The sequence below is a fragment of the Antrostomus carolinensis genome, unplaced genomic scaffold (assembly GCF_000700745.2).
Source record: "Antrostomus carolinensis isolate BGI_N321 unplaced genomic scaffold, ASM70074v2 scaffold558, whole genome shotgun sequence".
In the NCBI taxonomy this organism is placed as follows: Eukaryota; Metazoa; Chordata; class Aves; order Caprimulgiformes; family Caprimulgidae; genus Antrostomus; species Antrostomus carolinensis.
In genome coordinates, this window is record NW_010332226.1 from 46,465 (window position 1) to 60,331 (window position 13,867).

The window sequence follows — 13,867 nt, forward strand, 5'->3', positions numbered from 1 at the left end:
AATTTATATTGTACAGTTATTTATTATAATAATTAAATTGTATCTGAAAAAAATACCGATAGTTTATTTCAAACTTTCTGATCCATATTGCCAAGGTTTGTCACCTGCAAACACTTGGGACAGTTATCAAATATGTGAGCTTTGCAAAAAACCACCCAGCTGTCAATGGCTCTAACTGTTAGGGGTGAGTACACACTACAATTAGCCCACTGATTTGTGTGAAGATCCTGGTATACCTCAAAATTTAACTCAGACAGAATTACTGCAACAGTCACTGACTTGTGTCTGTATGATTTTAGGAGTATATGATGAAACTGTTGATCACCATAGGAAAGAAAAATTGGGTAAGTCCCACCAAATTGTCCTGTAGCAAATCATCCCATAATCTTTATAGTAATCCTGTATTTAAAGGACATTTTAGATGGTTTAAACAACAAAGACATTGACCTTTCTATTCTTAGAAGAATAAAGAGATGATGAGCAAAATGTTGTGCTTATTAAGATTCACTTTGACCGTATCCTTGAGAAGTGCTTTTCTTTTTCCCCTCAAAGCAGATGCCTACAGTTGCTAAGCTCTTGTTTTTGGAAGAATTATCGCAGGAGGAGCTTCTTCTTGTAGTAATGATCTCCCATTTGGTCACAGGATTAAGGATGCAGTTTGTACCAGGTCAGACCACATAACCCAGTAACCCATTTCCAACAGAGACCAAAAGCGTTGACATGAGCAGCTCCCCAGCTTCCAATACTTCTTGGCTCCAGCTTTCAAGTTAAGGTGGAAACTTTTTTGCTTCCTCAGAAGATTTAAACCCCACATTGGATTTCTTTTCCATTGAACTAGCCTGTTAGATTCCCTTAGAATGATCTAATTTGAAATGCTACCAGTACAGCCAAGTTTAATCCTGACTGTGGCTGTGCTGCGCAAGCAGAGTCACTACAGAAGCTAATGAATTCTGAGTCTGAGGAGATGTCTCAAGCTACTGGCTCAGCACATTGATTTGCTGCAGGAGGCACATGGTACCCCAGCCAGCTGCATCTCTCCATCCTGTGAGAGAAATTCACCATTTAAGTGTTAGGTTTTAAGCTGTACGTAGACCTTGTTCTGACACTCTGTGAAGGACTCAGTTTCAGTGTCTAATGACTGACCTGCATCTTACTGGGTACAATCTGCTGTACTGTGCAAAGTGCACAACCCTACGAGCAGCTGCTGTCATTCTGGGCTGGTGTGCATTGCAGAACTGCACTGTGCTCAAACACAGCTGTAAATAGCAAAGTTAGCTGACATGATGCTGACCACAGCTGACCCTTATGAAGCAAATCTTATTCTGCATTATGTCAGCTAATCATGATTGAAAGATGCTGGAATATAACAGCTGGCTGGGAAGAATACAAACCTGACTTGATATAGTTTACATGGAGCAGTCAGTCATGATCAGTGCTGCATCAGCTGAGCTGAACTGCTAACATAGGGTCTGTATTCAAGTTCTGTGGTTCAGACAAGATGCGCCCTGTAAGCATGCTGTACTCGCCAGCTCCAAAGGAAATATTGGCCACCCAGCCTTTCTCTGAGTGCACTGATACAACCATGAAAAATGCTCAAAATATTATCATGACAGGAAAATTTTTATAACAACACAAACTGAGTGGTATAAGCACATGTCCGTAACTAGATGCAAAACTCTGAATTGTATTTTACCAAAGTAATGTGAAAAGTCCCTCACTACATCAAAGGTAGATGTTTGTCTCCCCTTTATTTGATTGGGAAATGGGAAAAAATACCTGGTAGGTAAGCATTTTACTTCAAAGGAATTTACAGTTGTTTGGGTAAACCTATGGTAATAACTAAGAATAACTGTTATTTCACAAAATAGATTGTGAGATGTTATTTTCCAGGAAAAAAATTGTGTATGGTAAGCTTGCCAAGACAAACTTAAACTTACCTAGTTTATCAGATTTACTATATTGGAAAAAGGAAAAGGTGGGGGAAAAAAATGCTTACATAAAGTTGCTCCAAAGGGTATTTCCAAAATTTAGCTTAGAGGCAAAATTAGGGCTTAAGTGGTTTTTTTGTTGTTGGTGGTGGTGGTGGTTTTTTTTTGCATAGTATATACAACTATGGGCATAAAGACTTTTATAATTCCTACAAAAGACAGTGCCATTACACTGCTCTGAGCTCCAGGTAAATCCCTTCTTACTGCTCTGTGCCACAGTTGGTTTAAGAACCATTTCTGCATCCTGTATGCTCACCTGCAAAAAGAGAGCAGGAAGCTGTGAGAAGATAATTTTTCACTTTGAAAGTGCTGGTAAGCAAGGACAAGTTTATGAACTTCATAATAATACTCATAATTCCATTATAAATTTAATAGTGCAAATGAAATCCTGTGTAAATACACCCAAGTTTCAAGTATTGAATAAATAAGTACTTTCTGTAACTAATTCAATTCAGCTTTGTCTTTTAGGGGTCTTCAGGTCTTAAATCAAATTAAATCAGGGCTTGAGTTTATAGATTCTTTGAAGGTCAGGAAATGAAGTTTGACCTTGAAGTCTAGGTCTTCATTAGAAGACTTTGCTTAGGCTTTGTTATACCCTGTGGCATGGGATCTCCATGAGTTCACATGTTCAAGTAAAGTGAGTTTCACAAAAAGATTGCATCTTGATTTAAGAAATTCAGATAGAAATCCATCATAGTCATTGATCAGCGGTGTGATCACAGTTAGAAGCTGTCTTACTTCTATTCAAAATCTGTCTGGCTTTGACTTGCAGCTATTGAACCTGTTACATCTTTGCATGCTAGATCAAAGATATGTCTATGATGAAATTTCTGTTCCCCACGAGGTTTTTCTCAAATGTGATGAAACTACCCCTTAAACCTTCTCTTTGATATGCTAATGAGGTTGAGCTCCTGGTCTATCTTCGTATAAAGCAAGTTTTCCAACCCTTTAATCATTCTGCTCGTCTCTGAACATCTTCCAATTTTTCAACATTCTATCTAAATTGAACTTTACACAGTATTCCAGTAGCAACTGCAGCAATGCAAAATACAGGAGCAATACTGCCTTCTTGATCAATAATTTATTTAGCTTTTTGGCTGCAGAGTTTTAGCCTTACTTTTTCAGTTTTGGCTGCTCCATGGTGCCTTAGGTGTCTCAGCATCTCTATTACTAAGGGATTTCCAATTGCATTTCTATATCTTGCCTCAGTTGCAGCTCTGCAATCTTTCATATAAGCTGCTGTGGTAGTGTTTTCCAGAGCCTATTTTTACTTTGTTCTTATGCTGTTTTTCATGTTGCCTTTACTCTCATGACATTACACCTGCAAACACATTATTGTTGCAGCAGGTACTCACAGGTATTAATTGTCTCTGGTGTGAGATTCAGTCCTCTTCCCCTTTTTCCTGCTCCTTGCTTGTAGCTTTGGTTTTCTATTAGGTGACCTAATAACATGCATGTATCAGCTTAAAAACCAACTGGCCGTGCCGCACCTGCTCTCATCAAACTGCATTCCAATTAGTATTAATAGCACTGTAAGGAAGAATAACCTGTAAGGAGTCTGAGGAGGTGCTAATGAAAAACACATGGTTGCTATGGGAAAAATATTATGGCGTGATCACTGCTGCACTGGAAGGGATACCCAGGGGAGGAGACTCATGTGGGGACCCCAAAACTTCTCACAGCTGACCACAGTTTTCCTTTTCTTTCTCTCTCTCTCTCTCCTCTTTAGTTCTTATTTTTCTCCAAAAGTAACTTTCACTGTTAGAGATTATGTATTCCATCAGCTACAGTCTTTATGCTTGTGAACCTATCTCAACATGAAGTGTGCAGTATGGATTTTTGGGATAGGGAGCTCAGGTTTGTAACCTCATTTAACTGTACTGAAATGCATTTCTTTATCTATTCTGTTTGCCAGACTACTCTGTATTGGCAAAACTGGTTGGAAAATCATACTTCAGGAAATTATCAAAATAGAAAGATGGATCAAAACAACTTCTGAAGAGGTTTGTCTGAGATTAGTGCTCTTCAAGATTTTAACTAATCTAAATGATGGAAGAACACTTACCAAATTTGCAAATGATACTGATCTGATAAGGATGGTGGTGAGTTTGAGGAAACAATTACAGTTTAAAAGATCCAGGACAACTGGGGATATGGTCTGAAAAAACAGGGTGCTGTTCAGGCTGGAACAATGAACTGCGGAAATACAAAGTGGAAACTCAATGGAGTAAAAGTCTGTAAAAGATTCAGGAGCAGGTAGACCACAAGCTGAACAGGATTTAATGATTTTACAATTGTAAACAATGTCAAGCCCTAGCCTAGGATATATAAAACAGAAGTTGAAATTACTAGGCTACCACATAATCCTTCTTTACTTAGTATGCCTCATGTGGAGAAGAAATGCCTGGATGTGAGTACTCCAATTTAAGAAGGATGTTTACAAACAAGAAAGGATCCAGATGAGAGATCAAGATTTAGAAAATAAATTGTAAGAGAAAAAGGTTAATGATCTGTGTTGCTTAGCGTACAAAAAGAAGAGTGAAAAAGGAAAGAACAGGGCATGACAACCTAAGGATAGTCTCTAAATACCTCAGAGACAGTGATTAATGACGGGTAATATTTTGCTTTTGATGCCTGGTGAAGTTGATAAGAACAATGAGCTTCAATATCAGCAAGAAAATTTGCTAGACCTTAAAAAACCCCCTTTCTAATAATAAGGATAGTGAAGTGCAAGAATGGATAAACAGTAAAAATACTGAAGACTCCATCACTGGAATCCTCACTGAATGTCTGAAGTCTCTAACATCTGTCAGAAATTACGAAGCAGTCTGTTGCTGATCTTGCTTTGGAGTATCAGAAGGGAAAAAATTTAAGACTATTAAGTAATTTTAAGAACTTCTTTGGACCTCTTTCTGTCTCAGAGGAGATGTGGATTTGGCAGAGAGAGCTGAGAAAAAGAGCTATATCAAGTAGAAAGACCATATTCCTTGTTGCCTCTTCCATACTGGATTTTGGTCCAGATCTATGAGAAAGAGAAAACACTTCTCCTGCTCTGTCTTAACTAAATGTACAATCTCTTTCCCAAAATCACTTCAATAAGAATTATACTGACAATACTTACTTTCATCTTCAATGTACCCCTTCCAGTCAAATGGAGTCACTGTTGAATTAATCAATGTACCATTTTCTCCTATGGTGCTGTTCAGCTGGGAAGTAATATTTGTTTCCAAAGTAAAATTGTCTGGAGGCCACTGCAGGCATTTATTCCTCAAGTTGCCCATGAACAGCTGCAGCCCTATTAGTGCAAATACACTCAGACAAAACACAGTCAGGATCATAACGTCCGAGAGCTTCTTCACAGACTGAATTAGGGCTCCCACGATAGTCTTCAAGCCTGCAAATGCAAAAGAATTTTTATTTCGATGTTCAAAACTTTTTTAAAGCATAAAAATGACAGTGTCTCCCAGTAAACTTATAGATTTCATGCAGAAGCCCAAATAAATGGTTGTAATGTCTGTGAAATAACACTTTTGTGAAGAGCTTTTTCACTTGTGAAAATGAATAAATAGCTGAAATTTATGTTCATTTGAAACTGTGAATGGAATGAATTGCATATATTGCAAAACACTTGTTTTAATGCTAAAACAAGTGACTTTTTTATTCATGCTGTACAGGAATCTCACATAAAAGCCTTCTTTCTTTTTATTTCTCAATACCTGTTGCCCCAAACCTTTGCTACTATCAGTTTTATAACATACTAGATTTAGAAGTAAGTAGTAAAAAGGCTGTTCAACAATAAATAGGATTAAAATTTAATGCTATAAAACTGGAGATGGTTTGGAAAATTGTAGAATTTCAAGATAATAAATCCCCCATGCAATGCCCATGCTATTCTTTATTATCTTATTCCTTCATATTCTTACTAAGTCAACATTTCGAACAGTTCTATTTTTAGACACAAATATTCACAACAAATACCACAGGACATCATGTATGTAAGATACACATGGGTAAGAAAACTTCAGAGTTACTGATATTCATTGAATGTGGAGAAGAAAGCTTGACATCATACGATGCAAACCACACACGCTGTGTACTGCAATGTCTCATGCAAGAATCTGTTAAACTCAAAGGCTGATTTCAAAGGAAAAGAGCTCATGTTAAAAAGCAAAGAATCAGAGATATAAGTGAAAATATCTTCCGATTCCTGCTTTTTTTGTGGAAAGAAGACTTAAGTTTAAAAAATATGAATTCTGTTTCAGTGAATTAACGTCAGCCTCAGTGTTTAACCTAGCTCTCACCTGGAATGACTGATATTGTTTTCAAAGCTCGGAGAACTCTGAATGTTCTCAACGCTGAGACATTGCCCAGGTCCACAAACTCTGTCACATATCTGTAATAGGGGAGTTCACACACAAACAATGACAGGATAAAAAGGAACAGTTGGGAGGTACAAGGGGCCTAACACCTTACACCAGTTACTTCTTACCTGGGATTACAGAAATAGTTTTCAAAGCTCTCAATACTCTGAAAGATCGAAGAGCTGAAACATTGCCTAGGTTTACAAATTCTGTTACATACCTGTAGGATTAAATCACAGTTATTCAGAATTTAGGCAAAGTTTATGCTACTTACTTGGGTCTTTCATCAAGACCGCTTTGGCGTTTTTAGCAAAAAATTAATTATCAACAATCAGAGGTTTACCTTTCACTGCAGTTTGCCTTGCATTAATATGCTTTCAGAGCCTTCAGTTAAATTAAATGTCTCTGAAGTGAATCGCAGTGATTTAACTTTGAAAGCCTAAAATTTATCTAGACTAGATTGGTAAGTTTGGAGAATGAAGTCAAAGGGATGCTCCTTTTCTGCTCAGAGAAAAAAATGCAGGACATGAAATTAGCCTCTCTAATACTAGCTGTACTAATGGCTTCTGCAGTATTTAAGTTTACAACAAAATATGCATATTAGAATGTGAAAATTGTTTTAGACAAAAATAATCCATACAAGAATTTCCATTTAACAAAATTGACATGTTTAGATACTAATTTCATGCCCTTTTTTCCCTTCACTTTCGAAGAAAAGGCAAAAACCAAAAACTTACGCAAAGGTAATGACAGTGAAATCAAGCCAGTTCCATGGATCTCGAAGAAAAGTAAAATCTTCTAAGCAAAAGCCCCTTGCAATGATTTTTATGAGTGACTCAAACGTGTAAATTCCAGTGAATGTATACCTGGAAAAAACAGTAAAGTTTAATCAAAGTAAGTACCAACATTTTACACTGGTATTCTGATAGAAACGTGATAAGCAAATGAAAAAGTTTTTTATTTCAAAACTGGAAAAGAAATACAGTAAACAGGTAATTTATTCTAAAATGCATTATATTAATCATATATACTTGTGTATTTAAACATATTAGTTGAGACATACTGTTGAAGTACAGCAGTCCTTATCTATTACATAAATCAAAATAAATAAATCCATCAAATAAATGACATACTAAAAATTTATCGGTGACAATCAGTTTAAAAGTATGCAACAGTAGATCCATTACTGTTCACCGAGAAAGTTGTGAGTGTAAGTTACTGGACACTGTCTGAATCACTAACATCTAGTATTAAGTTTAAAAATGGAAGAATGCAAGCATGCACTGAATTCTCACTTTAGGAATACTTACATACTGTCCTTAACTGTCGCGTACAAATACATGGCCATGGTTCTACTATTAATGCAGTGGCACGAAGGAGGGGTAAAACACTGAGTAGATGTTAAACCATGAAGATGAGAGAAAACTAGTAGAATCTCAGTAGAATATTATCTGTAAACAACTTTCTTTTTTTTCCCTACCCAATCGTTCTACTAGAAGGAGATTTAAATAACTATTCAGCACTTCTACACAGTTTAGAGAGGAAATAGTAATAGTATCTCATGATAGTTCCTGCAAGCACACATGACTGCAGTTACTGGCATGCTGACTCCTAGAGGAACAGACAAAGATAGCTTTAAATAACATATGCAACTTACTCTACATTCTTTGTCCAGTCAGGAGGGGTACTCATGGTCATAAATACACAGTTGGTCAAAATAGTGCACATGATAAGCATGCTGAATAATGTAGATATAGTTAAGGAAAACACAATAGTAGTTCACACAATATCACATCAGCCATATATCTTACATACAGTAAAATATTACCATTTACACAAAGGCTTTAGACTTCAGTAAACATTGCATATATATTTTGATTAACCCAGTAGTATTCACTTTAGCACCTTAAACTTTAATATTAGTTTGGATTTGTTGATGTCCTCTTGTTTTGTTTTCAGACGGTATTAAAAGGCAAAGGAGACGGCTCTCACATGCCTGGGAGGTAACAGCCAAAACTGAAATAACTTACAGAAGAATAGTGTTTTACTTAAGTACATGACATGACTGAATAAGCATTAGTCTTTCACTTCTATAATTTTGGTACTAAACTCAACAGCTGGCATATGCAAGGTAAAAAAAGTTTATCCTATTTGCCATGAGTCAGAGCTATCAGAAAAAGCACATACCACCCCCAGCATCCAGCACAACCAGTCTTCAAAAGCAAAACAAAACACAGAATACTCATTTTAATTGCTCAAGTGACTGTGTTTCACGTTTCCTTATCACTAGCTTAGCAGTGCATGCTTCAGTCAGTGAAATGGAAATCCACAGACAGCTCACAGATTAAGGTGAATAATTTTCCAATATTATTTTTGGGCTCTCAAAACACACATTAGTAGCAAAAGAAGAATCTCTTGTTTTACCAGTGCTCTAATTTGAAAATGGTTCAATAGTACCTTGTGGTCAATTGCTTGAAAAGCATGGAAAACTGGTGAAGAGTAGAATTAAAATTAATTTTATTTAGAGTGACAACAAGGAACAATTAGGTATTCCAGGACTATGAAACCCAGATTAACAGCTCATTGCAGCTTCATTACACCCACTGTGGTGTTCTTGGTTTACAAGATCACTGGCTCTACAAACAGTGTGATCCTTCCCTTTTTGTGGCAATAGAGTAAACGGTTATTCAAACATTTGGAAAAACTGAACTAAACTAGATCGAAACCTGACTCAAAATGGCCACATGATGGCAGCAAAAAATAAGAACCACTACATCTTTATGCCAAATGGTTAACTCTAATTTTTCCTCTAGTCATCTCTCTAAATGATGTATTCCTTAAAAATAGTTGCATCAACATAACTGGCAAAGAAGGTAGCTTAAACTGAAGAAAGCCATTTACAAATAAACTTGTATATAAGAGCCCACGATTTTTAATGGTTTGTTGGGTTTTTTTTTGTTTGTTTGTTTGTTTTTTTTTTTTTTTTTTTAATCAACTACATAGCATTTTGTTATTTGGGACATATTTTTTATAGCTTGGACTAAAAACCTCCCAAAAAACCAACCCTTCACTCTGTGTGAAGGAAGAATAGGAGAAGTAACATCTCACCCTAAACTTTGCAGAAAATTGGTGCAAATATTAAGATCATCACTTACAGCTGATGAACAACTAACACCTGAGCATATCTTTTCAAGCAAACATTTAAATCACAGGGAAGGATTTAGCTGCCTGATTCCTGTTGATAGGTGGGTGACCTTTGTCTAAATGCCTGATGAAGCAGCGAATATCATCATATCTTTCATTTAGTGAATTCAATTTTTTTGAAAATCATGTTGTCATACAAGCTCTAAACAGTAAAAATCATTGTTCAGGGTTTAGAATAAATTTTTAGAATACCTTACAATGCCTCCCAGTCCACAGTCAGCTCTAGGGAGTCTGTCTTAAAATAACTGGGAAATTCCTTTAAATAAAGAGGGTCCATTTTGGTAGCTGAAAAACTTGGAGATGCCTGTCTGCAGCTTCAATAGTCTCAAAAAAACAGTTAAAGAAGTGGAATGTCCTCTTAGGAGAGCTGAGGTTTTACCCCTATGCAGTGTATTATGCGTTTACAGCTAGGTATCATTTATAACAAAGGCCACAGGTAGATCCTTGCGCATTGCTCGCTCTGTACATACCTCACCACATCTATGAGCTGCATGGCCAAAATGCTGTTCATTCTTGAATGGAGCAGATGCGCAATAAGGCCTAACATACTTTGAAATACAAACTCTGGCCTTGCTTTCCATTATGGGAATCTCAAACATAACTGACACATTCAATGCCTGTGTCTCTCTCCTTTCTTTGCCCCCATTTTGAGTGTTTGATTTACAAGCTCAACATTCCCTTAATTTTTTATTTTATGTTCTACAATAATTCAACTATACACACAGGTAAACAATTCTGATATACGATGACTTCTTCATGGAAATGTGGTTTTTCATGCTATATAGGCAAGTGGTAGGCTTAGAGGCAGTATGCAGCATCAAGCTAATCAATTACTGGAGCAGGTGAAGTCTCTTATCTTCCAGCTTACAAAGGGTAGCACAGGAGTACTTAGCAGGCACCACATTTTCTCTAGAGCATTTCCCTATTCCTTTCTAACAGTTCTTTCACTCTGCGGCTCCAGCCACTGACACCTCCCTTTGTCTGCTCACCCCCTCACCTTTTCTCATCTTTTAATCATTTCCTATTAATTGCCAAAGTCTGGCCATCTCCCATCACTCTTGTGTTGATGTCTCAAAAGTTCCACACGCTACCTTAACGTGAGTCAGGCAGGCAAAAGGGAAAAAAAAAAAAAAAAAAAGGCAGAATACCAGGAGATAAGTCAGCAGAGCATGAGAGAAAAATTCATGCTGTTACCAGTCTGGTATTACAATAGGTACTGGTAGTGAGGCGTAATAATTGCAAGGAAAGTCTCTGAACGCTGGGAAGAGACACACTCTGTTTCTTTGCAGGAGGAGCAACATCTGACGACGTGTCTGGGCACATGTGATCTGAGTGACCTATGCAGAACTTCGGGGAAGTTGGAGGATGTACAGATGAAGGTTTTCCAATCACTGTGGAAGTTTCATTGTGCCCAACGCACACCTTTCACATTGAAAGTGAAAGGTACAGTTCTGTTACAAAGACCAAAATGCCAAACACCCACCACAAAACGTGAGGGCAGTAGAGCTTATCAATAAAAGTCAGAAGATTATTAAAATAATAAGCAAAATTACCCCCTAATCTTTTCCTTACAGGTGGCTAACCTTGTATAAGCAGCTGAAATCTAAACTGTATTATGGAACATATTATGTGGTTCTTAGCTGTAGTGTTTGTAATATATTGAAGTAAAGAAAGAAAAAAAGATACAAAAAAGAACCTGTGCATCTATTCTTATGTTTAAGATAAAAAAGAAAATCCCCCTAACATCTAAGACAAAAATAGCTCATCCTATAGTTGGACAGTTGGAAAAGAAATCAGTCCATATAGTGAAAGGAAACCTCCTACAACAGAGCTAAATTACATGATAACACACCCAATCAGCTAATAGATAGAAGGAAAAATATTGGAATTGCATATTGTTTATTAGAATTGCTTTTATTCTGACTGCCATCAAGACCAACTGGATACTCTTTGAACACAATTAGGAGGAACTTAAAACCAAAACTGAACTCAGTAATCAGTAAGCCAGTAAAAATAATTACCCACAACTATCACAGATGCAGGGCTAGAAGGCATTGTAAATCAGAGTCTATAACTTGAATCGAAGAGCAGTCATTAGAGACTTTAACCTGACAGTATTTGGTTGCATTTTCTCACCATCACCTCTACTGTGACTGTAGGTGATTGTCAGGTCCCTTAGCTACTGTTCCCAAATGCTCCCTGACTCCACTCCAGACATCTTCGCCCCCTTCTCTCACTGCTTTAACTTCCAGGGAACTTAGAGGAAAAGATCTTCTGAGTCAGCAGCAATCAGCTTTGTTTCTTTCTTTCTCCAAAGACCTAGAAGATTCTGCCAGCAGTCTCTAATAATCAGGCTTCTGCCTTTGACTAACTATTCAATGTTAAAAACTTAAATGTCACACTTAAGTTTTCAGTTGGTGACTAATTTTCCCAGTCCTGGGGTTTTGCAAGAAAAATGCACCAACACCTCACCTGCTAGAAATTCCCATCAACCTGTTATGAACGTCAGTTACAAATTCCACATGCCAGTCTAAAACTTTACCTTGTGCACCATCCCATCAGTAATGGTCCCCCAAGCACATACAAATGCTCGGCAATCCACCTGCAGGACCGCTGCCTGTGCTTTCTGGAAATGTATTAAATTTGGCAAAGGCTCATGGTACAACTGGGCAGGTTTGGGAATGTGAGATTCAGCATGCATGAACCAGGCTTCCAGCTGCAACAGACTATAAAACTGGTGTCAAGGACGGCCTCAGTAGGACCCCTAAAAAGCAATATAAATATATCCCTGAGCTAGCTGTTCCTGAGCAGCTGCATATCTGCCTAATTGCTTGAAAAACTCAGAGCTCTTCTGGAATTTGTGAGCACAAACTGCATAGTGAAACAAGAATCTGGGGTTAAAAAAATTTCCATGTTAGAATAAATCTGAAGAAACTTTTCTGAAAAATTGATCAAGATGGATTCTTAAATCCATCTGCAGATTTGTACAGCACAACTATTCAAATTTAACAGAATAGCTAAAATGCATCTCTATGATATACACATATTTTCTAGTATTTATAAAACCTCACCATAAGTCTTCCACTGTAAAATAATAATTAAAAAAACAGCCTATGAAAACCTTTATTTACAATGAAACAGAAAGAGTTATGAGTTTTCTTAATTTTAGTGTGTAACATTTTGAACAACCATTGAAAAAGGATATGAATGTACCAAAATTTTAATAGCTATTTTTCTAAGAGGATTGAAGGGAGTTAAAACATACAGAGCAGAGGTGGCACTGAATCGGAAGATTGCCTTCCCTTTATTCAATACTATAAAGGTCTGAAAAAGAGAAAGAAAAGACATTTTATAAGTGCGTATTCACTGTAGATGCTCATTTTAAAACTGTTCCTGGTGACCAATCACCAAAACTGTAACTTTTTGAATAGCTAAAATACAACAATTATGACTCATTTAAAAAATAAAACTTATTTCCAGTACTTACCTGATGCGCCTAACATATGAAAATATAACTTTAAATACAGAATATTCAAGTCATTAATATTTTATGCTACTTCTTCATTAAACAATCTCAGTATAATAACATGATACATTTACATTATGTGTTTAATGCAAAAAAGGTGAAGAAATTAACTAAAATTATAATTTTATTTATGTTTTCCCATAGAAAACACTCTGTTCCCATTTGAAATACCATAAGCAGAGAAACCTTACCTGTGGATGTTAATGATGTCTTAGTAAAAGAAATCCTTATAGAAATTGATTTAATAGAGTACCCATTTGTTTGTATTTTTTTTAATCTAGTCTGTTTCTTGGTCTTTGTGCTAAGGACAGAGGGAAATAGCACTAACACATATAGCCATGATTAGGTAGATCTCTGAAGACTGTGGGTATCTGAATAAACCTTACTGGAGGAGAACAAGAGATACATCCCAGATGACCTCCCTGCACAATTCTGGTTTGCAAGTGTGAAACTTTTGCGGAACATACATACTTGCTAAATTTTAATTTTAACAGCCAAAGAGCCTATCAAATTTAGAGAAACTTAAAGGTATGCAAGTCTTACTTGAGAGAATTGTAGAAGACTCCGTAGACTGAGTTTGTCTATTTTTCTCAAATAAATCCCTGAGCCAAATATAAATTATATGAGAGCAAAACCTACAAACATTGCTTTGCTTCCACTGTAGGCCATCATGACTGCAACAGCATTAACACTACAGCATGCAAAATGTGGACTGTCAGGTTCCTTTGTGGCACTAAGGTGCTCTTCAACTGCAAGATCAATCAGAAAAGAATGAAAAACACTGCAGA

At 36.7% G+C, this 13,867-nt stretch overlaps 1 protein-coding gene across 13 annotated transcripts in view; it reads right to left on the reverse strand.

Moving 5' to 3' along the window:
• The window catches only part of LOC104529198 (sodium channel protein type 1 subunit alpha), a 64,353-nt gene that overhangs the window by 44,047 nt on the left and 6,439 nt on the right, over positions 1 to 13,867 (reverse strand). For 7 of the 13 annotated variants that reach the window (XM_010173427.2, XM_010173424.2, XM_029086333.1 and 4 more), the window contains exons 2-6: positions 12,759 to 12,877; positions 8,007 to 8,096; positions 7,087 to 7,215; positions 6,290 to 6,381; positions 5,110 to 5,382 (exon numbers count right to left, since the gene is read on the reverse strand). In XM_010173427.2, coding sequence (XP_010171729.1) covers positions 5,110 to 5,382; positions 6,290 to 6,381; positions 7,087 to 7,215; positions 8,007 to 8,096; positions 12,759 to 12,877 — 703 coding nt within the window. Of the gene's footprint in view, positions 1 to 5,109; positions 5,383 to 6,289; positions 6,382 to 6,477; positions 6,570 to 7,086; positions 7,216 to 8,006; positions 8,097 to 12,758; positions 12,878 to 13,867 lie in introns of all 13 variants that reach the window. The other 6 variants (XM_010173426.2, XM_010173422.2, XM_010173423.2 and 3 more) reach the window with 2 other exon arrangements.